Genomic DNA, 25,047 nt, shown 5'->3' on the forward strand with positions numbered 1-25,047 from the left:
CCTACGCCCCCCTTTTCCGGCCCCGCCTCAGCTCAGCTGCAGGTCAGTGGGTCTGATCTCCGGCGCCCACAGGCTCCGGCGCTGTGTGCTCGCTCTCCGCGCCTGGCTGCACCTCAGAGATTTTGGGAAGACGCGAGGGCGGCCCCCAGCCCAAGCTCAGCTCTCGGCCGGGCGGCTGGGGAGGGCGCGCCCGGCATCGGGACTCAGGCATCCGGCCCTGTCAGACACCCAGAGCACTAGGCGGCTTCCCCGGAACATGGCACTGTGGTGCTAACATCCCTCCCCACACCCGGATTCTGGAGACCACACAGCAACCAATGAGCGGCCGCGGACTGGCTCCAGGCGCCCCATCCACTTCCCCCGCCGGGGGCCTGCTGGGCCCACCATGCCTGCTCCGTCTGCATCTCGCCAGGTCCGTCTCTCTGTGAGAGACACAGGTGTTTTGCTTTAAGGGTCGGTGGGCTAGGGGAAGTCCTCGGCTTCCAGGAACCCACCACCTGCTCCAACTTCCAGTCTGAAGATTTGGGGCCGGGCCCTGCCCGAGGGTTCCCTGCGGTGGTCCCAACGCTATCCAAGAATCATTCGGTCTCAGGGTGCTGATGCGGAAGATGGGAAGAAACTGACGGAGACACGTCAAGAAAGGCGGACGCGAAAGAAGAAATACGAGAGGAAAACACACGCCACTGCGCGCACCCCAAGAGCCTTGGGATGATAAAAATAAGAGAATTATTTTAGAGAAAAGTCAAGAGTAATGGAGAACTGGGGAGGAGCACCCGGGACCGATATAAATGTTGGTTGAATGAGTGACAAAGTGATAGACGAAAACAATTAGACAGCGGGGGCTGCTTTTGAAGCAAAGAGAGCAAAGGAGAGGCAGAAGGGAATTTCACAGCGCCCTTTGACTCCCTCTCTCGAATATAAGCGCAACGAAAAGGCCAAGGGCGTTATGGGTGGCTGAGGCTGGCCTCCCTTAAGGGATCGCCCTGAGAGGTCCGGGAGGACTTGCGGTGGAGCTACGGCAATCAGGGGCCCAGGGCGTAGCAAGTGCGAACAGGCGAGTGGTTATTTCGGAGCTGGGCTGGGCCTTCTTCAGAGAGGGAGTGGCCTTAGGGTCATTAATCCCGCCCTTGTTTCGTTTCGCTCCTCCCCTGTCCACGAGGCAGGGCGCGGCTTCTGCGCGCGCAGAGCCGCTAGAGTTCGTTGTCATGGTGACGGGCTCCTTGGAGGCTTTCCTGGGGTGAAGAGGCGGGGCTTTGCAATAGTCGTCATGGTGACAACAGCGGCTGGAGAAATCCACGCTGAGGGCCCCTCCCACCGGACAAGGGATACCTGAGGGTAAGCAGCCAAATTGCCAAACAAAGCAGGTCGGGCCTTAGGATAGAATGCTGCAATTAGAGGAAAGAATCGGGGAGAACGAGGGGCGGAGCTATGGATGATTGGGCCGGGCGAAAGCCAGGTTCTATTAGGGGAGCGGCCGCGACAGAGCGGTCTGGAGAGGAACTACAGAGGGGATCTTTAATCAGAATAGAAATGAATGAAAAAATGAATGACTGGGCTCTTGAGGGAGCTAGGAAGGCTTGGTGATTGGATGGATGGATGGATAGGGACCTGGCTATCCCCGACTCCTGGGCCCCCCACTCTCTGGAGCCTTTCACCCTCGGGGCCCTCATTCACTTGTGACAGTGCGGGAAACACATGCCCCTCCCGGGGACATGGAGCAAACCCTCAACCCAGACACTCAGTTCAGAGCCGACTCCAGCACCTCACACTGGGAGCAGCGCAGGGTGGAGCCTGGGCCAATGAGACATGGCAAGATAAAGGGTGGCCCAGCCCGGGGCCCACCTCTTCTTCCCAGGTTTCCTGTCCAGTTGCTAGCTCTCCTTTTCCCCAGCCTCCATCCCCTCTCCCAGTTTGCCTAGCAACTCTGGGATGCCTGAGTGTCCAGGCCTCACCTGGTGCCCACTACAGCAAGAGCCAGAGCCTCAGCGGATGTGGTATCTGCATCTCAGCTGGTCTTCTCCCGAGACTGCTAGAACCCTGATAAATAGGGTGAGGAGTGGATGGGGAGCTGGTCCCACCCTGGGGTGGGGGTGGTTCTGAAAACACAGCTGCTGTGAGCCTTATCAGATAGGGAGTAATCTGAGGGGGTAGACTGAGACTCCTTGGTGGCGTGGTCCAGAATTCAAATGTTGAGCCTCACTTCTCCCCACCCACTTCAGGTATCCAAGCACCCCTCATGGCATCCACTGTTCTCTATAGTATGTGCAGGGAGAAGGGGGAGGGAGATGTGGTTGTAGAGGCAGGTCAACAGAGTCCCTAATGGCCATGGCCAGGAAGAGGGAGTCCTTTGTGTCTAGGGTGTGAGATGTGGGGCACCCCGTGTTTGCATTTAAGGAGGTTCCCTTAGCTGAACAAAGACTTGGTTTCCAGGGGGCTAACTGTCCTGATGGCTCTGGAAGGCAAGGTTCAGAATCATGCAGCTGGCCCCACAGCTTCACGCTCCACACTTCCCACCCTGTTTGCTCCCTAGGGCAGGACAGAGGAGAGGGGTGCCAGTATCAGCTCTCCAGTATTTGCTAAAGGTGGAGCATTCTGGAGCTGTGGTCACCTCTTCTCTTCTAACCCCAAATAGGAGGCATCATGTCAACTGACAAGTCTCAGATCACTCCTTTCAGTGGAGACCCAGTATATCTCCCTTTAAGGAGCTGCTGAGCTGGTTAGGGCAGACAGCCTCTGCCCCAGGGATTGCAGGGGAGCTTTGTGCTTTGAGGTTGGAGGAGACACTGAAATTAACCAGAGGCTGTATCCAGGACCTCAGAATACTGTCCACCTTAAGTATCTTGTTCAAAATGGTTCACCCAGGGTGGTAAACCTAGGGGTATTTCATCTGGAAAAGAGGTTTCCAAGGGAAGAAGGTGGCCAGGTAACAAACTGATGGGTGGGAAAGGGACTCATTCTGTTCTGTGAGGTCCAAGGATTGGAAATAGAATGGAAGTTATTGGGAACCAATTTCCTCAGGTTCAAACTAAGAATATTCTAACAGCTGTCCAGAAAGGCAAAGTATGGCTCTGGGAAGACCTGAGTCCTTGGCACCTGCTCCTTGGTCCCTGGCAGGCCCTGTGTTGTTGAATTGCAAAGAGGGTGTGAGGAGAGAGACTTGACATGGTGAGGACGGTGTGCAGGGTTTGCTGCATAAGACATGGGGAGCAGGCCATTCCTCACTCCCCACGGAAAGAGCAAGAGCTAAGCAAGGAAAACTGGAAGTACTGATGGTGAGACCATGCAGGCTGGACCTGGAAATCTGTAGAATTGCTGAGTAGGTGAAAATCAGGAGCTAGAAAGTACTTTGTAAACAACAAAGCCCATGAGTTGTGAGCAATAGGAGGCAACCTTGGTCTCCTGGGCTGGTTGTATGCAGGAAGGCCTAGGCAGGCACCAGGGAGGCTGCACAGTGGTGATAGTACTAGGCATGCCAGGGAAGGGTGAGGATTGGGGACCCACTGCACAAGGATAGCTCGTGCTATTGCCTGAGGCGACAGCAGAGATGGGGAGGGTTAAACTGGCTGTCTGGAGTTGGGGTTTCTCAAAGCCCAGCCCTTTGGAGCTTCGACTCTTCCCACTCCCAACCCTGGCTTCCTGGACACCTGGGAAGTCACAAAATTAGCCAGCCAGTAGAAAAAATACTTTTATTAATTATTAGGAATAATCCATTCATTTAATGCAGGGAGTGTGTTGGGGAAGGTTAGGTACTGCTGGATGGATGAGGGGAAACGTGCAAGAGGAACAGTGAGAAGGGGGATGGTTCCCCCACTTGCCACAAACTATAAACAGCAAAATAAACAGAGAATAACAAGTAATAGGGTCCTTCCTCGTGTCTCCTCCCATCCATTCTTCCAGAATGAGTCCCAGTGTGGTCCCTAGAGGTGCCAGGGCATCTGGAAGTTCTGGGTCGGGAGTGGGGTACAGTGTGTGGCTTCGAAATTGTGCAGATGCTTCTGAGCCTGAGGGGAGAGGGCGGGACAGGTTGGGTGCAGAACACAGACACCCTCCGAACCCACTACCCACTCTACAAAAGCTGCTACTTCCAGTGCTTACAGGGTACCCCTGTCCCCAAGCCCCACATGTGCCCCCTGGCCATTCAGGCACCCTCTTCCTGCTTCCCACCCCTTAGCTCACCAGAAACAAAGCCAGCTGCCGCCTTCCTTCTGGACTCATGTCCTCCCCTGCAGAGAGGAGGTGCTCAAACACGGGCCACGCATCTGGATATTCACCCCCTTCCTGGGCTCTTCCCAACCCCTTCTCCTGCCCCAGGACTTCTTACCCACGCTCCAGGGGAATTCAGGCCCATGTTCTGCCTGGTAGGAGTGGAGGACGGACAGGCACCAGTCCTCCTCCACCTCCCATCGGCTGTAAATCGAGGCTGGTCATGGAGAGAGAGGAGTGCCCATCAGCAACCTGGTTTTGCCAGGCCCCCAACCAAAGCCCTCACCAGATCCCCTTTCACCTTCCTCCAGCTGTGAGGAGGCCTCCAGCCACTGCCTCACCACTTGAAGACCCTCCTCTGCCATCACACGGGGATACCTATGGAGGGAGTGCCGGGACAAGAGGTCAGGACCCAGTTCTCTTCACTCCTCATCCCCGAACCTTCTCCCCCCTCGCCCCGCGCTGGTGTCAGTACACACACATATGTGCGTATGTGCGTACACACACCCTGGCTCTCACCGATGCTGCAGGAGCTTCAGCAGGAGGTCATTGCCTCGGTTAGACATGATGTCCTCAGGAACCCTGGGGGTGAGAAGAATGTACACTGGAGGGGCTGGAGGTTGGGGAGGAAGGTTCTGGATACCTGGTTTTCTGGTGGGCAGAGGGAGGAGGGGCAACTCCCTGGCTGTCTCTGGGATCCAGGAGGGCAGAAGTTCCCAGGCACTCACGTGGTAGTGATGATCTCATCCTTGGTTCTGCGGATCAGCAGCACAGGGCCCTGGTACCTTCAGAGGACAGCATAGTGGGGAGGGAGAGCTCAGAGGGGGAGATAGGTGACAACTGGCCACCCCACCCCTGCACTGGCTGCATTCTTACCCCTGCTACAGCAGGGCCCCCTGGGCTAGCCCTTCACCCAGGGGTGAGAGTCAGAATACTTAAGAATGGGCATTGCTCAAAGTCAGGCCTTGCTGGGAGGTCCCTGCTGTGCCAGGCATGAACCGACTGGTTGCCAGATCATGAGAAGGTCCAGGGTCCCAGGGAAGCTGGGAGGGGTTGGGCCTGCTGTGGTGGTGGCAGGGTCACTCAGGAAATGTGGGGCAGTGGCTTGTACTTGTACTTTGGTACTAATTTCAGCATTTGAACACCCAGCAGCATCTCTACGGGGGGTGAGGTGGGGGAAGGATGTTATACGCTAGACATTGGCCTGCCCTCACCTGCACAGTTGCTCTGCGTTGTTTAGATTGAGATGCTGCCTCACAGTCCTGGTCACCAGGCCCCCTAGAGTGAGAGAAATGTGAAAGGACAGCAGAGACAAAGCCCCTGCTCAACACCAAGGTCCCCACTGTTCACGGAGATAGAAAACTGAGGTCCCCAGACAGGGGAGTCCTCCTGCTTCTCAACAATGGGGTGACCTACTCCCCACCCACGGAAAGGGGAACCATCTCCAGTTAGAACATCTCCCAGTTCCAGCCCACCTCTTTCCTGAAGGGCAAGCCTGGGAGCTGCACTCACTCCAGCTGTCTGGCATGACCTTCAAGGCCAAGGGCACCAGGTCATCAAAGGAGGCATCCAGGATCACGGCACTAATGTCTGGGTAGGACATGGCGGCCCACGTAGCTGGTATCAGGACAGGGAAAAAGGGTGAGGACCAAGGGCAGGCCCACCACCCCTACCCTTGTCCCACTGATCCTATAGGCTGACCCCATCCTGCATACTAAGTGAGCCCCAGGTCTCTCCTTAACCCCTCACTTCACTCAGCCAGGGCTCTGCCCGGAGAGGACGGAGAGAGAACAACGAAGTGCACTGAAGACAATATCGGAGGAGACATTTACTCCCTGATGTCCCCACCCCAGGACCCCGGTCTACTTCTTTTAATAATCGGGCACAAGGGTGGAAGGAAATGTGAAGTGTACACGAACAGGAGAGCTTCTTCCAGACCCACTCAGAGATCCCACCTCCGTCCCACCTCTCCTCCTTGAAGCCTCCACCCCACTCCTGGGCCACCAGTGCATTTCCCCACCTCTCCTGGGGGGACACAGAGATGGCCTGAATGTGCCTACAGTAGGGGGGGTAGGAGGGAGGCTGGTACCAGTGAAACCGCCGATGGACCAGGCATAGATGATGATGTCCTGGGGCTGGAAGCCCAGGCGGTGGATGGCAAACTGGACCACCACATCCATGGCATTGGCCTCGTTCTGTGGGAACGGCACCCCCTGCAGGAAGAAGGGCAAAAGCAGGAATGGGTCAGCACAAAAGGCCACTTGCCCATCACCCCCCAACCTCCCAGCATGGACCCTTCCTGCAGCTACACTGCAACAGACAGCAAAGACGGAACTGCAGCTCTGAACAGACAATTCAGAGTGCTTCTCTAATGGAAGAATAAACGCCTGTCAGTGGCATTAAAAAAAAAGAAAAAAGAAAAAAAGAATAGGGCAGTGGGAGGGGCTGTTCTCTCTAGAAACCAGTCGTTTACAGCAAGATCCACCGCCTCCCCTCCTGCCAAGCCCCCAGTGTGAGAGGAGGAGGCTTGCAGCTCCCTGCCCTTGGCGCCCAGGTCACAGGTGAGTGGGAGGCCCTACAGAAACATATAGCCCCTTTCCCTAACGCCAGTGGCTGACCAGAGGGAGACAGACCATAACTCAGAAAAAGAAGGGATTTCAGAGAAGGTCTCACCGTGCTTCCAGCAAAGCCGGGATGATTCCAGCCCAGGACTGAATATCCAGCTGTAACACAGGGGAAGAAGGGCTGGGACCTCATGGACCACGGCCTCCACCACTCTCTGCCCCCAGCTCTGGGGGAAGGAGCAGAAGGACACTGGAGTTCTAAACACCCAACTCAGAGGCAAAGAACTCCAAGCCTTCCCAGAATGGGAAGATGACAAAAAGGTTCTGAGGCAGCAGAAGGGAGAGAGATGTGATTGTTGGGTCCGGGGAACAGAACAAAGAGCATAATAAGGTTAGGGACGCAGCCCTAGGGGAAGGATGCAAGGCTAGCAAAGCAATGGGGAGGAGACTTTTCCCCAAAGGCAGGGGTCTCAAACCTCACCCAGAGAAAGTGGTTAGGCCCTGGGAGGTCATAGCCATGTGGGAAGGTGGGGACATTCCATTCCAAGGGGCAGAGATAAGAGGGCTGAGCCATGGGCCTACCTTCCAGAGGTGTGGAGACGCAGCCCACTTCATAGAAGCCCGCGTTCCCCTCACAGCAGATCACCTATAGGGGAAGCAGGAAGGAGCCAAGTTGGGACCAAAAATCCCACTAGCGGCAGGGAGGGCAGCCTGTGGGAGCTTTGTAGGAAAGAGGGAAGGGCGCGTTTCCTGTTCTCTCCAAGGAGAGAGAAGTCCGTAAAGTGAGAGGCAAAGTGGATGCAAATGCTTAGCAAACTGGGCCCTCAGAGGAAGAGGAATGATCCAACTTGAAATGCTCAACCCCCCAGCACAGTGTCCATTCTTCCTTGGAAGACTACCAGGTGGCCATCCCTCAGGAATGGGATTATGGATTTATTTTTCCTTTCTAGTTTTGGGGTCCATTTTTTCTGTGACTGTTTCTTTCGTGTGGTATGCCAATCACTTTCCCTCTCCCTCTCGGGCTCCAGAATTATGGTCAGATAAACGCTATTGGTGCCCCAAGCCAAAGCTCAGGGATGGTGGGGCTTGGGTAGACCCTCAGAGCATCTGGGCAGAGCTGGGACTAGAACCCAGCACCCAGCACTGCTGGCTTAGTGCTCTTTCCAGGGCTGCTTCATGGGCACAGGAGATTTTAGAGCCAGGCTGCCTGGGCTCAAATCCCAGCTCTCCCACTCACTAACTGTGTGATCTGGAAAAGCTATTCTGTGCCTCTGTTTCATCATCTGTAAAATGGGCTAATATAAATGGTACCTATCTTACAGGGCTGTTGTGAGGCTCAAACATATGCCCTGCCTGTGGTAAGTGCTAAGTGGTAACTATTACGATGATGACTTTTTGGTCCTTGCGTGTCAACTCCTTCATCTATTTCCCTATCACAGGGATTTCCTACATCAAGAGGTCTTTAGGGTGGAGCTGGGAGATGGGATTATCCCCACTGTGCTTCCTTAGGGCTGCTGTAGAACTGAGATCTCTAGAACCTCCACTGCCCTCCCCACACTCTACCTTTGGGCTCCCTGTGCCCTCTCACCAGCTTCTGTCCCTGGGGCTCAGCTCTCCCTCGCCGGTCCACAAACATGGTGTCAATCTCATTGCCGTCGCAGGCCTGCAGCTTTGCCCGGCGCCCGTTACACTGAGTGGGGGAGATGCAATGGCCAAGTTGGAGGGACAGGAGGCCACATTCCTGGGTGGGGGAAGAAGGGCTGTGGCGGGGGGGGGTCATGGGCAGGGGAGCCTTACCTCTTCCACCAGCCGGGCCTGCCCCTGCAGCAGCACAGGCATGAGGGCCTTCTGGAGCAGGTACACAGAGCCCGGATACAGCATCCGGCGCCCCAGGGTGTGTGCCACCAGATAGCTGTGGGGAACACGGGGTTAATGAACCTCCAACACAGTGGAGCCCAGGGACCATCCCCACCCAAGCACTCAGAGACTCTGGGGCCTGCTTCACCTTTGACCTTCACAGCTTCGTTTGCCTCTTTCAGGACTTAACGAAACAATATATGCACCAATTTTTCAAACTTTTGTTTGTTTGTTTTTTGGCTGCGCCACGTGGCTTGCGGGATCTTAGTTCCCTGACCAGGGATTGAACCCATGCCCTCGGCAGTGGAAGTGTGCAGTCCTAACCACTGGACGGCCAGGGAAGTCCCTCCCTTTGCAAACTTTTTTTACTGCAACCTTTTTAAAATACTTTATATTGTGGCCTAGTACACATATATGCACATATTAACATTGAAAGTTTTATGAGATAATACTTTCTGTATACTGATATGACAAGTAAAAGCAAGGTAATTAACAATTATGATTCTGTTAATGTACTTATTAAAGTCCCCAAATAAATAATACTGTTCATTGCGATATGCCTGGTATCTGCCATGTAGTAGGTGCCAAGAGCCTCGCACAGAGTACTCTGGGGCTTAATAAATATTTCTTGCACAAATATACTAATCTAGACACATAAGATGCGGTAGGGGGCTTCCCTGGTGGCGCAGGGGTTAAGAATCCACCTGTCAATGCAGGGGACACGGGTTCGAGCCCTGGTCTGGGAAGATCCCACATGCTGTGGAGCAACTAAGCCCATGCGCCATAACTACTGAGCCTGTGCTCTAGGGCCCGTGCGCCACAACTACTGAAGCCCATGTGCCTAGAGCCCGTGCTCTGCAACAAGAGAAGCCACCACAATGAGCAGCCCGCGCACCACAACAAAGAGTAGCCCCCGCTCTCCGCAACTAGAGAAAGCCCACGCACAGCAACGAAGACCCAACGCAGCCAAAAATCAATAAATCAATAAATAAATCGAAAAAAGAGATGTGATAGGTGCTATTCCTGAAAAAGATGGTTAACCACTTCCAGTTAATCCCGAAGTAGGATTTGTCCCCAGAACAACATTGTACAACCCTGTCCAGCATCCCCCCTCAAAACCTCAAACTTGGCTCGCTCCTCTGATCAATCAGCACACAGTCAACAACTGACCACTAAGTCCATCCACTTCCTTGGTGTCCTCCAACCTGCCTCCTAGCCCCCAGCAACAGAAAATTCCCACACTGGCCGCACCGCTGTGGTCACTGTTGTTGCTTCAGACATCATCAGTACCCACATCCACGATTTACTTAGGTTTTACCTCATGCTCTCAGGCACCCAGGCAAGGTGGAAGCCCTTCAGAATATGTTAAATCTCACCAACCCTATGAGGCAGGTTGTTCACGGACGCAGAAGTTGGAGCTGCCTCAAAGTGGAAAAACCAAGGAGCAGCGGGGCCAGGATAGGGCTGCAGCTGCCACCAGACCCTGCTGCAGCTAAGGCTGTGTGTCCCCTCCCCACCCATAACCTCACCCTTCCCTCTCAGCCTCACTGAAAGAGCTGTTGTGTCAGACAGAACTGTGTTAATATCCCAGCTCTTCAGGCACCACCTGTGAGATTATGGATCTCTCTGAACCTCTTTTTTTCACACACAGATGTGGATAAAAACTAAATACTTTGCTACAAATAATACAGTGTACATGGCACTAAGCCCAATAAATGCCAGTCATCTTACAGTGGAGCACCCTGTCCTGGAGCCTGCACCCTATGTTCCCTCCACCCCAGCTGGCCTCTCTTCCCTGCTGCTTCCCACCTGGTGATCTGACAAGGCAGCTTCTTGACTCGGTTGAGGAAGGTGTCTGCAGTCCCCCGGTGCAGGGGCTCTGGGCGGAGCAGGGCCACACCCCAGCGGGAAGGCCCCCCCTGGGACTCCTTCCTGAGGAATGGAAAGATGCAGGGGAGGATGGGGTCAGGAGCAGCAAGCTGGACGTCTGAGGTCCGTAGGATGGTGGGGTGTAGGAATGAGGAGATGGCGCTGGATGGCAGGCACTAGACCCCAAGAAGGGGTGGAGGTGGGGGACAGAGCAGGGATGGAGCGAAAGAACTGGGGCCTCACCGGCTGCTGGGTTCTTCCCAGTGGAAGTCGACTGGCCAGCTCCTGAAGTCAAAGTTGTAGTTGGCGAGCTGCCTCTGTGGTGGGCAGAGAGAGATGGGGGAGGGGATGAAAAGGGGAGTTGTGGGGATGCCCACCTACCCACCCTCAACACTCCCACCATCCAGGGGACCGGCCCCCACCCATCATGGGGAGACAAGCAGAGGTCAACACCCTCCGGTTCGCAGATGGAAAGTTCTGCTGAGGCCAGAAAAGTCAGGCTAGAGAGTATGGCCTCTCAGGTATCAACTCTGGCCTGTTTGCCCTCATCCAGAAGAGGAACCTAACACTCTTCGCTTTTCTAAAATCTAAGACTGACTCACCCCCAGGAGGGGTGGCTGGAGGTGCTGGAGCTTCTGAGGGAGGAGGTGGGGAGCCTGTTGGCTGGTCACGCTCCCTTCCCCACCTGAGTCCTTTACATGATTCTATCTTGAAGGATCAAAATGTCTGGTGAGAGGGAAGGAGGGAAGTCACACCCACGGTAGCCCCTTTGCACCTGGGCCACCACTTGAATCAAGGCCTCTCTGACTGTTCCATCCTCACGGGCACCTCCCTTCCCTTGACTCCTGCAGCCATGGGCTACTGATGCCACCCAGACCATCTGTGCCTCCGGTTACCCCACCGAGTCAGTCCACACGCTTTTTGAGGGCAGTGGAGAGCTGTGTCTTCCACTCTGCTGATTTCTTCCCCCGCCCCCAAAGCTCCCAGCGCTTTGAGAATAGGTTTTTATTTTCTGTCACAGACAATTTTTTTTTTTGACATTTACAAAAATAACTGGACTAAGAGAGAGCAATAGAAAAATTCTACAAAAATGTAAATGGCAAAACAAAACAAAATGAAGGGAAGCAAATTTTAGGCAAGCTCTGTTCGGACCTGGACCCAAACACAGGCTTAGTCACTTCCTTGCTCTGTGACTATGCTTGGGTCTTGTAACCTCTTTTTGCCTCTGTTTCCTCAGACATATAAATAAGGGTACTAATGCCACCTCATGCCATTGCTGTGAGGATTAGAAAGGGTGCATGCAAAATGCGTCAGACAGCGGCATGGTGGAATGTCTTTACACAGCTCCATAAGTGGTGGTGTGGAGCAACCAGCAATACGATGATGCTGGTCAGAGCTGTTTGATCCCAGAACCCCCTGTGTAACAGGAAAGAGCTTTATAAGGCCCCAAAGCCCCTTCTCAAAGATAATCACACTCTAGTACTGGCTGGGCTGGCACAACTCCAAGGACACTCTGCCCTAGCCTTTCTCCCTCCTGGCACCACACTGTGCTCTTGGGCACAAGGGTGGACATACCTGCCTGTCTTGTCCCATCCCTGAACAAAACTAGCACAGTGTTCAATGCACACAGCAAAAATAAACAAACATTTACAGAATGAGCTGTTGTGATAGAGAGGAAACCTCCTTCTAAGAAACACTGTGGAATGTTTCCACATCTAGGCAATTCTTGCAGATGGAGGGTGGAGGATTATTCTAGTGGAATATTCCACCAGAAGTGGTAGGGAGGAAAACTTCCTCAGGCGGACAGTTCCCTTGTGGAGGGGAGAAGGGATCCAGCAATGTGCAAGCAAACGCCCAGTGTGGCGGGTGGCAAAACACATCTCCCTGCTCAGGCAGAAGCTGGGCCGGTGCTCTGGGGAGGCAGTTGAGGGTCTCACCTTGTTTTCTGCGGACCGGTTCCTGTGTGTTGCCTCCAAGATGGTGATGAACTGCCGGTACTGGGGGTTGGTCCAGCGGCCGATGCCTGGTGGAGAGAGGATAGGAAACTGTGTTAGGAAAACTGGGAAGCAAGACAAGTAAGTTTCAGGAAGAGAATCCGAGATGGGCAAGAAGTGAGAGGAAAAGGAACAGAGGGCCCCGGATCTGGGGAAATAGGAGACCTGAGCCGACGCCCCTCCTCCATATCCAGTGGCCGGCAAGGGCATTCTTCCCCTCCCTAACTTCTCCAGTTTGTTTCTTCCTAGACTATAGACCTTCCACCCTCCAGAATGTTCATTCTTCCCAGTCTTAAAACACTGTCACGTGCCCTCAGGCTTCACTCTTGCTAACACTGGGTTTCTCTGCTTTTCCCTCCTCCCTTCTCCAATGCTACCTTTCCATCTCTTTTCTGCATATTCTAACTCCTTGCATCTGGCTTCACAGCTCTTGCTCTTGCCCCATAATTACTTCCTCACTTACTGCATCCGAGTCCCCTTCCTGTCCTCATTCTCTCTCCCTCTCTTTTTTTTTTTTTTTAGTAAATTTATTTGTTTATTTTTTGCTGAGTTGGGTCTTCGTTGCTGCGTGCAGGCTTTCTCTAGCTGCGGCGAGCGGGGGCTACTCTTCGTTGAGGTATGCAGGCTTCTCATTGAGGTGGCTTCTCTTGTTGCGGAGCACAGGCTCTAGGCGGGCAGGCTTCAGTAGTTGTGGCACGCGGGCTCAGTAGCTGTGGCACAGGGGCTTAGTTGCTCTGCGGCATGTGGGATCTTCCCGGACCAGGGATCGAACCTGTGTCCCCTGCCCTGGCAGGCGGATTCTTAACCACTGTGCCACCAGGGAAGTCCCCCCATTCTCTTTTAACTGTGCCGCCCAGCACTCTTCCCGTCCGTCAAGATTCCTTTCTCCTGTTTCCTGGGTCCATCTTTGCCTCCTTCCAATTCCTGGGCTGCTCCTCCCCTGCCTCCCTTCTCCTTCTCTCTCTGAATTGAAAGTCATTCTCAACACTGAGCTCTTTTCTCTCTTTGCTTGGCCCCTCAGCGATCGCATCTGCTCTCCCTTCACTGCTGAGGAATCTCAAGCCCTGACTTCTCTGCTACCACTAACCCGACAGGTGTCATGCGCCAGGCACTGTTCCGACATGGGAGAGACAGCAGGAGACGAGACACACAGGTCCCGGCCCTCAAAGAGCTGGCATTTTGGTTGGGGATGGGGTGGGGCTGGAGAAAGACAATAAATGAGTAAACAAGAAAATTTCAGAGGGATAAGGGCTATAAAGAAAATAAAACCAGAATGAACTAGAATGCTATGTATCATCAAGGGTAGAGCCCCCAAACAATACTGAGAATGAAACAAGCTGCACAGTGATTTGGATGTCATTTGTGCTAAAAATGTAAAATGCACCCCCCAAAATGCTATATTTTGTCTATACTTATCATATTGCACAGATTCTAAGATTCATATTTTTTTTCACATTTGAAAATTCTGAAATCGGTACGCATTTACAACTCATAGCAGCTTAGATGTGATGGAATGAGGTCTGTATTTTGTAAAAGTATAAAAATATGGACTAGGGAAAAAAAACACACCAGACGACAATGGTTACTTCTGGGGAAAGAGAAACATGGGGCTGAGGAAGATTCCAATGGGAACGCCAACTCTGTAATGCTTTAGTATTTTATAGACAAAAGGTATTTGAAGCAGTAGCACAAAACATAAGCATTTTAGTTCTTTCTGATATTTTGTTTTACGGACTTTTCTGTACTTAATTTCTCCCCCAAATTAAAAATAAATAAAATTTAAAATTAAGACAAAACTGAGGAGTGGGAGCGACTTGCAGATAGGGTGGTCAGGGAGGGCCTCTCTGAGCAGGGAGCCCAGCCCCATGGTGATCAGGAGGCAGAACGGGAAGAAGGTCCTCACCCCGAACTGGACCCAACGGCAGCCGTCCAGCTCCTGACCCCACCACTCCCTTCTTAGGCATCCCCCTCACCTGGTTTTCTTCAAGTGCCCCCGCCAGAGGGCACTGATTTGGTTTGTCTCTTCATTTTTTAAATTGTGAGATAATAACATATGTACATAAAACATACATTCAGTTTAAAGAATACAAACATTCATGTGCCGATCACCCAGGTCAAGAAAGAGAACAAAGCCACCTCCCACCAGGAGTCCTCCCCAGCCTGTTCCCTCCCCCTCCCAGGTTATCTCTCTCCTGACTTTCAAGATAACCAAGACTGTTTTTCTTTAGTGTTTTGCCACTTATATATGCATCCCTTTTGAACTTTATGTAAATGGAAACATACTGCATAAATTATTTGGTGTTCAGCTTCTTTCATTCAACATTATATCTGTGGGGGACTTCCCTGGTGGCGCACTGGTTAAGAATCCGCCTGCCAATGCAGGGGACACAGGTTCAAGCCCTGGTCCCGGAAGATCCCACATGCCGTGGAGCAACTAAGCCCATGCACCGCAGCTACTGAGCCTGCATGCCGCTGCAACTACTGAAGCCCGCTCGCCTAGAGCCCGTGCTCCGCAACAAGAGAAGCCACCGCAATGAAAAGCCTGCGCACCGCAATGAAGAGTAGCCCCCGCTCTCTGCAACTAGAGAAAGCCCGAGCGCAGCAACAAAGACCCAACGCAGCCCAAAAAACCCCAAAAACGTTATATCTGTGAGATTCATCTGTGTAGCTGAGTGTAACTCTGGCTTGTTCATCTGCCTTGCTCTCTGGTGTTCTGTTGTAGGACTATAACCTCTAACGTATTTATCCATCCTGCTATTAGGGGCCATGGAGTCCACTTAAGGATTAATACAAACATACACATGGACATATGTGGAACTGTTGTAGGGTATATGCATCTTTTTTAGATAATAGCAAACCTTTCTGCTAATTATCTGTTCATATTTACAACTCAACCCCTTTAAGGAAAAGATCATGTCTCGGCCATTAATTACTTCCCTTCAGGGCCCAGCACCAAACTGTATTTGCAAAGGTACTTAATGAACATTTACTCAGTGATGGATAGATCCAAACCAGTCTCCCTCTCCACCTACCTCGGAGGCAGGCCACTCCTGCCAGCAGTAGAAGCAGTGTCCCAGCATAGTGAGAAAATGGCACCACTTTGGACAAACTCAAGTAACCTGGTGGGGGAGAGGGATTATATGAGAAGCTTTCCCCACTGCCCCTCAGCTCGTCTTTGCAGTTCAGCCCCAACATCCCCCCCACACCCTCTTTTGGGGACAGCCACACCCTCAGAGGAAGAAGATGCCTGATGGAAGAGGGAAGCCAAGCCATCCTCATCACAGGTCCCCTTTCCTCATCAGGGGACTGGCTCAGCTGCCAATGACCTGCCCGTTTCCTGTCCCACCACCTTTGAAACCACACTGACCTTTCCTGTATAAGTAGAAGAAGGCGAAGGGAGAGGAGTAGTAAGAGATGGACCAGAAGACTGAAGCCTGTAGCAGAGAGACAGGGACAAGCAATCAATACACACACACACACACAGACACACACACACACACACGGGTCTGCCATTTCCAGGCCTTGGCTCTGAGCAAAGTGGATAACCTGAGGGATATCGTATCAAGTACCTATTCTGTGCATGACACCATGCACACAGTAGGTGCTCAATTATTTGTTGAAGGCAGTGTGTCAGAGCATAACGGAGGCTTGGAAAACTAGGTACAGCTTCTAGTTTCTTCCTCTAATCATCTCTGGACATAATTTCATCACATTTAAAGGCCAGTCTCTCTTTCTACTCAAGTTAATCGAGCCTTTTCAATCAGCCCTGCTCAGGACAGCCCCTGGCCTGGTCCCCAAGAGATGCACAAATGTCACCATGGGAACCTTGCCAGAGAGAACAGCTGTCTCTGCAGCCAAAGAGGCTACCTGCCAGGGAGGACAGGTCACTGGGGACTGCAGGACTCCGCACCTGCGGATGGTCCCAAGAGTAAACACAGCTTCCTCATGGCTCAGGCTGCCCCAGAGAAAGCAGTGCACATGCCAAAGGAGAGTACCAAGTATGGGCGCTTGAGAGCTATCTGTGTGTGTGTGTGTGTGTGTGTGTGTGTTGATGTCTGCTGCAGAGCCCAGAGCATCCCCCACCCCCAGGGGCACTGCCTTCTCCTAGTCTGGGGAGGAGAAAGTTCAGGAGGGCAGCTGGGTCTGAAAAGATGCAGCAGTCCCAGATGCCAGGGCAGACATACCAGTGCCAGGATGCTGTCGGCATGTTTCTCGAGGGCACGGGGCTGATAGTACGTATCCTGCCAAAACAGATGGCCGAATTAAGGACGCTGCTCATTGACAAGTCCTCCACCTTCCCTTTTAGAAGCCCTGATGTGTGACCTCTGGTTCTAGCCCCCAGAGTCATCTCTCCTAGGACATCTCTGGCTCTGTAGGAAGCCCCTTTTCCCCACCCTGACTCAGAAGCTGATTTCCTACTCCAGACCCTGAGAACAAACACAGGGCACTGGACTTGGAAGCAAAAGTGAAAGCAGCATTGGACGACTTTTGCTCTTTTTCACAACCCAGTTTCAAATGGGTTGTGTGCGTATGGGGACAGGGGTAGAGAAGGAAAGACATCATGACAACTTTAAGAGGGAAAGAAGAGCATCGGAAATAAGAGTAGGCTGATTAAGGAAGAGAATGTGGCTGGCGGTGGGCAGTTTGTAGAGGACAATGAACATAATCTGAGACTACCGATAAAAAGGAAGAGAACATTTAGGGACACAGCCTACCACCACCCAGGTTTTCATAAACGCAATGATCCTGGGGTCTCCAAGGTAGGCTGCGGGTGGGGTGGGGGAGAGCGGACATATGACATGTTGAAGAAGTCATTTTGAAATTCAAGGCCAGGGAAGATAAACGGAACCGGGTGAGGCACTGAGTAAGAGGAAATCGAGAGTTTGATGGCAAAATCATCCAGCTCCTGAATCCGCGCAGGGTCTCTTCCAGGACTTAAGAGTCAATTGGGACCGGCATGAAGCACGACGGGCAGGGTTGAGGGGTCGCGAGAGGAAAAAAGCAAGGAGTGGCAGTCGGAATGAGAAAGCACTGGACAACAGCGATACAGCAGGCGGCCAGTCCACAGGCGTGACTTTCACCCAGGAAGCACAAAGAGCGCAGACTTTGCGGAAAACTAGCTTGACAAGCAGGCTCCAATAATGGGCGCTTCTGGGGAGCAAAGGCCGCAAAGGGGTTTGGGCCATACTATGTTTTTAACCAGGGGAGAACTCGACTCACCCAGGAGCTGGAAGGGGGGTTAGTGACTGAAGTTGGAGTCCCAGGGACGCTGGACGGGGCCCTTTCAGAGTCCCTTTCCCGGTAGATCTTGTAGAGCCGGGGGCCTAGGACGCAGCTCAGCAGCTTCGCCATGGCCCCGGCCCGGGGCGCTGCTCTTTCAGCAGCAGGTCCCCCTGCTGGCCCCGCCCTCCCGCGGCCCCTAAGGTGTTGCGTGCCCTTGACGTCAGCACGTACCGGCTCCGCCTCGCGCGCAGTTGAGATATTTTCAGCGCCCTTTCAGCACGGAGTCTTGCAGTTGGAGCTACGGGAACAGCAATGGTCAGAAATTAGTTGGAGGCGTTTGGACCGCGGAGAGTTAGAATATTATCAGACATAGTTAAGTCACTTCTTTCTACCCCTTAATATTGGCAGACTCTCGAGCGACAGTGTGAAAGAGGGGTTAAGATAAGGAGCGTTTGACAAGAGCAACAAAAAAGGTATCTAGGAATACGTCTAATGAAAGAAATGCAAGATTTTACGAAGGAAATTACAAAAATTACTGAAAGAGGTAAACAAAGGCTTGAGTAAATGGAGAGCTACGCCATGGTCATGGATAGGAAGACTCAATATTGTTAAGATGTGTGAAATGCTGGTTTAAAAAAAAAAAGGATGAATTATCGCACTTAAGCGTGAACAATTTTCAAAACCATAATGTTGGGTGGAGAAAAGAAAGCCACAGAAGATTACATACAACATGACACCATAGTACAAAATTCAAAAACACTTAAAATTTAATGATCAAGTATGTGAAAGATAAAGAGCAAATTTATAATACACAGCATAGAGGATCTTTGGCTGAAAGGGTAATATTCTGTTTCTCGATAGATATAGAGGTTTGTTTTATTTTTCTTAGTACCTTACACCTACATAATATATAAACCCTTTAGCTTTTCATTGCAGTAAACACATATAGAGAAAAATGCACCAATTGAATATGTCCATGTAGTCATCACCAGATCAGGAATCTGATTACATCATTACATCATTACCGCATCTAGAAGACCCTCTCCAGATCACTACCAGTTGCTACCACCCCACCAAGGGTAACCATTACTTTTTCTTTCTGTTTAGATCTGAATTTATTTTTAAATTTATTTTATTCATATATAGTTGATTTACAATGTTGTGTTAATTTCTGCTTTAAGCAAAGTGATACATTCTTTTTCATATTCTTTTCCATTATGGTTTATCACAGGATATTGAATGTAGTTCCCTGTGCTACACAGTAGGACCTTGTTGTTTATCCATTCTATATATAATAGTTTGCACCTGCTAATCCCAAACTCCCAATCCATCCCTCTCCCACCCCCCCCCACCCCCCAACCACAAGTCTGTTCTCTATGTCTGTCAGTAGGTTTCGTATATAAATTCATTTGTGTCCTATAAGTGATATCATATGGTATTTGTCTTTTTCTTTATTTTTGGCTGCGTTGGGTCTTCGTTGCTACACGGGGGCTTTCTCTAGTTGCAGTGAGCGGGGGCTACTCTCGTTGTGGTGCGCGGGCTTCTCGTTGCGGTGGCTTCTCTTGTTGTGGAGCACGGGATCTAGGTGCATGGGCTTCAGTAGTTGTGGCTCACAGGCTGTAGAGCACAGGCTCAATAGTTGTGGCACACGGGCTTAGTTGTTCTGTGGCATGTGGGATCATCCCCGACCAGGGCTCGAACCCATGTCCCCTGCACTGGCAGGCAGATTCTTAACCACTGCGCCACCAGGGAAGACCTCTTTTTTGTTTGTTTGTTTGTTTTGGCTGCGCTGGGTCTTCATTGCGGCATGCGGGATCTTTAGTTGCAGCATGAGGACTCTTAGTTGCGGCATGCAGACTCTTAGTTGAAGCATGCAAATTTTTAGTTGTGGCATGCATGTGGGATCTAGTTTCCCGACCAGGGATCAAACCCAGGCCCCCTGCACCGGGAGTGCAGAGTTTTAACCACTGGACCACCAGGGAAGTCCCTGTCTTTCTCTTTCTGACTTACTTCACTTAATATGATAACCTCTAGATCCATCCATGGGTAACCACTCTTTTAATCTCTAACCTCGTAGATTACTTTTGTCTGTTTTTGCACTTTATGTAAATGAATCATACAGTACGTGCCCTTTGTTTCTGGCTTCTTTACTCTCATTATGTTTGTGGGAGTCAACCTTGTTGCATGTCATTGTGGTTTGTTCATTCTAATTGCTATCGAGTGTTCCGTTGTGTGAATATACCACAGTTTCTTTAGCCAATATACAGTTGTACATTAGATATAGTCTTTGGTATGCATGAAATAGTTCATCAAAAACAATTTAAAAAAATAGCCTTTAAAGATAAATAACACATTGGGACTTCCCTGGTGGCGCAGTGGTTAAGAATCTGCGTGCCAGTGCAGGGGACACAGGTTCGATCCCTCGTCTGGGAAGATCCCACATGCCGCGGAGCAACTAAGCCCGTGCACCACAACTACTGAAGCCCGCGCACCTAGATCCCGTGCTCCGCAAGAAGAGAAGCCACTGTAATGAGAAGCCTGAGCACTGCAACGAGGAGTAGCCCCCGCTCGCCGCAACTAGAGAAAGCCCGCGCTCAGCAACGAAGACCCAAAGCAGCCAAAAATAAAAATTAATTAATTAATTTAAAAAATAAAGAAATGCTTTACCAGGAGTCTATTTTTTAAATAAATAAATAAATAACACATTAAAAACTATTAGAGCAATATGAAGAGCTGCCTTAAGAGAGTCCTTCCTGAGGCAAAGGGATGAATCAGTGAATTCTCCAGGCCCCTGCTATCCTTCTCCTTGAGTAATAACTTAATATACTCATCAGGGGCTCAGAAGAAGTCTGTGATGTGCCAGGCAGCCACAGAGAAAGTCATTCTAAGTCATTCAGGGAGTACTGACTGGATGTGCAGTCTTGTGCTGGGTTCCCTGGAAACCAATATGAAGACTCAGCTTCTTCCCTCATGGCTGGTGTCTCTTGGGCTGGAGGAGAGAACACGGAATGTACTTCCAGACTGATGGGAGGTGGACAGCCGTGACCCCTTCTGCACAGGCTTCTTAGCGTGGAGAGTCTTTGTTCTGAGTCCTTCAGCTGATGTGGAGTCTGAAGGGTGAAGAGGTCATCTTTGGAGTGGCCTGAACTTGGTCTTCTCCCTCTTGGCACAGAAAGGTGGCTGTCACTTTTTCCCCATTAGACATGCAGCTGGGCTTTATCTCCCCAGCATTCCCATCCCCTTCAAAGGCCCATGTCACTCCAGACTAGGGAGTATGGGCCTTTATCTGGGCTCTGTTTCCTCCCTGGGGCTAGCAGGTCCCAGGCAAGAGAACTTGGTAAGCTCTCCCCATGGCTGTCTTATTCCTCCTCCTTCTGTGCCTACATGGGCTCCCCCAGGCTGCTGCAGGTAAGGAGCAGGAGTTGAGGGGTCCTTCACTTATTCACAGGGTTGGGAGGGACTGCTGCTGTTTCTCCTTAGGGGCCTGGGGAAGGCCTCTGTCTCAAGAAGATAGATTTACCCCAGTTGACCTCCCCCTGCCTCTAATACTGGGAAAGATCCAGAGTCAGTGAGGGTCCAGGTCAGGTACAGTTTCCTTTAGAAAATAAGAACAGACAAGTAAATGCTCATCCAGAAGAGGAGAAACAAAAGGGAGGGGTATGGGCATTTGTCAGCCATTCCAGCCTTTTCCCTCTTGCCCTCAGATTCCCTCAATTGCCAGGAGAGGTGGGGAAAGCCCCACCCTCTTCTCTCCACCTTACTTTTTTGTAGCTGTCACTTGAGAAATGTGCTCACAGTCCGGCCCAGTGCTGGGGGACCCCAGAAGGGGAAGAAGCCAGGGGTAGGAGGTTGATGGGTGGGGTTGTTGACCTGATGGAGGTCTCTGGTCTCACACAGCCCCCTCCCCACAGACAACATCCAGGCCATCTATGTGGCACTGGGGGAGGCAATGGAGCTGCCATGTCCTTCACCACCCACCCTGCATGGAGACGAATTCCTGTCCTGGTTCCGCAGTCCGGCAACAGGCTTGTCCACTGCTTTAGTGGCCCACGTCCAAGTAGCCAGGCCAGCCCCAGACCCTGGGAAGCCCGGAAGGGAATCCAGGCTCAAACTCCTGGGAAACAACTCTTTGTGGCTGGAAGGGTTCAAGGAGGGAGACGCTGGGCGGTACTGGTGCGCCGTGCTGGGTCAGCACCACAAGTACCAGAACTGGAGGGTGTATGATGTCTCCGTGCTCAGAGGTGAGTGAGGGGCATGCAGACCAGGGGCCACTGGGAACCAGGGAAGCCCAGACAAAGAACTGAGGAGTCCCTCTCTCCCTCCAGGATCCCAGTTCTCTGCGAGGGCTGCAGATGGATCTCCCTGCTCTATCCTGCTGTGCTCTGTGGTCCCCGCCAGACGCCTGGACTCTGTGACCTGGCTGGAGGGGAGGGGTCCTGTGAGGGGGCGTGTGCAGTCCTTCTGGGGTGATGGGGCTGCCATGCTCTTGGTGTGTCCTGCGGAAGGGCTTCCTGAGCCCAGGGGACGTAGACCAAGAAACATTCGCTGCCTCATGCCTCAGAACAAAGGGATCAGCTTTAGGCTGGCAGGTAAACTGATGGACACTAAGGGAAGGGATGTTGCCTCCGACACATCCCGCACTGCTAGCTAGGGGAGGGGGCGAATCTGTTATTGGCTGTTTTTATCCTCCGCTGCCTGTAGGAGGAGGGCTTTTTCTCACTGACTGAATCTGTAACAGAGAAGGGGGCTGGTTAAGCCAGCTTTCTGATGGAATAGACCATCAGTCAAGAGGGAGAAGAAGAATTCTGGTGGAATATACCTTTGTTTAGAAATAGGATAATCTATGATTTTTGTGGAATATCCCTTAGCAGTGAGGAAGAAGGTAAGAATTATTGCTGGGGTGGTTGTCTTTTGAAGAAAGGATATATGCACTGATGTTATAATGGCCCATTGATGGTGGAGGCAGAAGGAGAAAAAATATATAATTGTTTTACAATAAAAAGTCCATTATACAGAGAAGGAATGCTATTGGATGTAGAACAACCCATTTACAAGGCAGGAGGGAGGAGCAAATGACCATTATTTTGGTAAGTGAAGGCCAACTAACAGGCAGTGACTGGGTTTTATTTCCTTCTACATCCTCACACCTAATCTGGGGTCGGGCATGTGGTGGGCACTCAGCGAATACCTGTGGAGTGGATGAATGGAAGAATGAATAAACAGAAGGCATTTTCTTTTTTTACTTAAAAGGGTGGATTACTGTGAAGGGCTTGAGGGAAAAATTGCAGTTATGGCTGGTGGTGGTCCACCCTGGAGTTAGCCATCCATGTGTAGCCAGGGGGGCGTCACCACTCTCTGTCAATGTTGATTTATGGGATCAGGGTGAGAGGCCTGGAAACAGGCAAAATGGGGTGGTGGATATTGGGGGCAAGGAAGTCTTCTTTTGGAAGAGCCCACCAGACTATGGGGGAAAGCCTTTCTTTGGGGCGCAAGGGACAGACCCCCCTCCCTGCCTCCCTCCTTATCCCTCTTTTCGTGCCCTTCCTGCAGCCTCCATGGATGCCTCCCCTGCGCTCTGTGCCCCTTCCACAGAGTGGGGTGCACCCTGGATCCTGATGCTGTTGCTCACAGTGGGCCAGGGCTTCACCATCGTGGTCCTCAGCGTCATGCTCTGGAGGCGGAGGGTCCAGGGGACTAAGCACAGAAGTGAGTCCCTCCTTCCCAGAGGGGTGGGCTCATATCTTGCCTCTATACCCTGTCTTCTCTAGGGGAGGAGGGGGGTAAGGAATATAGCTCTGAGTTATCTGGTGACTTCTCTGCCACACCTCATATGGCTCTTTCTCCCCAGATGCCTCGTTTCCTCAGTTCAAACCCGAGATCCAGGTCTATGAGAACATCCATTTGGCCCATCTCAGGTGAGGAACAACTAGGGGGCAGAGGCTTAAATCCCAGAGGAGACTGAGGTTGGGGTGGGGATGGGATGCTGGTTCCTGAGGACGTGGAGAATAGAAGTATCCTTAATGTCTTTCTGCTTTGCAAAACCCACAGACCACCTGCCCCTAAGACCAGGTGATCTCGATGACATCTGCTGGGAAGTGTGACCTGCTGTCTCCCTGGCCATCTGGCACCTGAAAGATTCCCGAAAACCTTGGCAAGGGGGGAGGGGCTGGGAGTGCTACTTCACAGTCCAGCTGGTCTCCAGCAGCCAAGCTTTCTGTGTGTGTGTGTGTGTGTGTGTGTGTGTGTGTGTGTGTGTGTGTGAAGGGGCTGGGGGCTGAAGGAAAGGAGAAGCATTATTCTGTGATGTCACCTATGAAAAGTGTGGTTTCCTGTCTCCCAGAAGCCAGTGGAGGGGTGGCCCTGAGCCTGCAGTACCATGGGGTTGAGGGGAGCTTGGGGTAGCTGGAAGGGGTTGAGGAGGGGTGGGGATGAAGAAAAGAGACAGAGGAATCCAGAGACTTGAGCCGTGGTGGAGAATCAGTTATGGGGGAACCAAAGGACAAATGGGGGAAATTGAAGAAGAGAGAAGGGAAGAGGCTCAAGTCAGGGTAAAGGGAAAGAGATGGAGAGAGAGAGAAAAAAAATAGAAGTACAAAGTGGGAGGATTGAGGGACAGAGAGAATGGAAAGAAGACTCAACTTGCCTCTAAATTAAGCTAGATCCCCACCCCTGTCTCATCCCCACAAAGAAAAGAAATTGAGAGAGAAGCACCTCTAATCAGACCCCAGACTTCCTCAGATGGAAGTGGAGGGAACTGAGTCAGGATGGGGGTACCTGTGCCTGGCCACCACCCCCACGGCCCCCCCTTATCCTAGGCGCTCCACTGTGGCATCCGGAGCAGGGAGCAGCTTACCACCCTGACATCCTGTCCACTGTGCTGGGTGGGTGAATTCCCTGGTGGGGTGAGTAATTGGGCCCTGCGTGCGTGGCTGTCAGTGAACCAAGACAAGTCTGGGCTGGTGAAGCGGGAGAGGGAACCGGTGCTCCCAGCTCCTAGTCTCAGGTGGAAATGAGCTGGCCTCCCGGCCACACCCTCACCAGTCCACCAGGGGCCCCTTTGTGTGTCTACTCAAGCTTGGGCTTCACTGGAGAAAAGCTTTCTCAGAAGTCTTACCTAAACCCTTCACGCTGCAGTGGCTTAAGCTAAGCTAATGGCAAGAAGGAGGATGCCAATGACAGATGGAGGATGAAGTGAAAGTTGTGGTTCACGTGCCAGCACCCCAGCCCAACCCACCAAGCAGCTATAGTTTGCTTTAGAGCACATGCGTGTGCGCACGCACACACACACACACACACACACACACACACGGAGCAGTGTTACTGAACTCCCAGATAGC

The 25,047-nt window shown here is 51.9% G+C and overlaps 2 protein-coding genes across 2 annotated transcripts; one reads left to right on the forward strand and one right to left on the reverse strand.

The window, feature by feature from the left end:
- Positions 1 to 3,672: 3,672 nt before the first annotated feature.
- ABHD16A (abhydrolase domain containing 16A, phospholipase) lies at positions 3,673 to 17,895 on the reverse strand. The gene is made up of 20 exons (XM_059938367.1): positions 17,708 to 17,895; positions 16,672 to 16,728; positions 15,855 to 15,921; positions 15,520 to 15,606; positions 12,431 to 12,516; positions 10,737 to 10,810; positions 10,434 to 10,556; positions 8,565 to 8,679; positions 8,356 to 8,457; positions 7,350 to 7,413; positions 6,877 to 6,926; positions 6,293 to 6,416; positions 5,716 to 5,820; positions 5,418 to 5,481; positions 4,932 to 4,988; positions 4,723 to 4,785; positions 4,505 to 4,581; positions 4,322 to 4,420; positions 4,177 to 4,223; positions 3,673 to 4,001 (listed from the first exon to the last, which is right to left on the reverse strand). Exons 1-20 carry the CDS (start codon positions 17,837 to 17,839, stop codon positions 3,918 to 3,920), a joined length of 1,677 nt encoding a protein of 558 aa, XP_059794350.1. The 5' UTR covers positions 17,840 to 17,895; the 3' UTR covers positions 3,673 to 3,917.
- A 3,165-nt stretch (positions 17,896 to 21,060) lies between these two features.
- LY6G6F (lymphocyte antigen 6 family member G6F) lies at positions 21,061 to 23,783 on the forward strand. Its single transcript, XM_059938371.1, has 6 exons — positions 21,061 to 21,118; positions 21,622 to 21,951; positions 22,036 to 22,299; positions 23,261 to 23,416; positions 23,559 to 23,625; positions 23,759 to 23,783. Exons 1-6 carry the CDS (start codon positions 21,061 to 21,063, stop codon positions 23,781 to 23,783), a joined length of 900 nt encoding a protein of 299 aa, XP_059794354.1.
- The last annotated feature ends 1,264 nt before the right edge of the window (positions 23,784 to 25,047 follow it).

Source organism: Balaenoptera ricei, chromosome 11 (genome assembly GCF_028023285.1).
Source record: "Balaenoptera ricei isolate mBalRic1 chromosome 11, mBalRic1.hap2, whole genome shotgun sequence".
NCBI lineage: Eukaryota > Metazoa > Chordata > Mammalia > Artiodactyla > Balaenopteridae > Balaenoptera > Balaenoptera ricei.

What these genes read in the sequence shown, in the direction of transcription:
- ABHD16A (XM_059938367.1), bottom strand. Translation starts at nt 17,839, where the DNA reads ATGGCGAAGCTGCTGAGCTGCGTCCTAGGCCCCCGGCTCTACAAGATC. An exon ending in AGCCCCAGGGACAGAAGCTG is followed by an intron (nt 7,414 to 8,355) that starts GTGAGAGGGCAC and finishes CTTCCCCTATAG; the next exon opens with GTGATCTGCTGTGAGGGGAA. An exon ending in CGTCTCCACACCTCTGGAAG is followed by an intron (nt 6,927 to 7,349) that starts GTAGGCCCATGG and finishes CCTGTGTTACAG; the next exon opens with CTGGATATTCAGTCCTGGGC.
- LY6G6F (XM_059938371.1), top strand. Translation starts at nt 21,061, where the DNA reads ATGGCTGTCTTATTCCTCCTCCTTCTGTGCCTACATGGGCTCCCCCAG. An exon ending in GCTCCCCCAGGCTGCTGCAG is followed by an intron (nt 21,119 to 21,621) that starts GTAAGGAGCAGG and finishes CCCTCCCCACAG; the next exon opens with ACAACATCCAGGCCATCTAT. An exon ending in TGATGTCTCCGTGCTCAGAG is followed by an intron (nt 21,952 to 22,035) that starts GTGAGTGAGGGG and finishes CTCTCCCTCCAG; the next exon opens with GATCCCAGTTCTCTGCGAGG.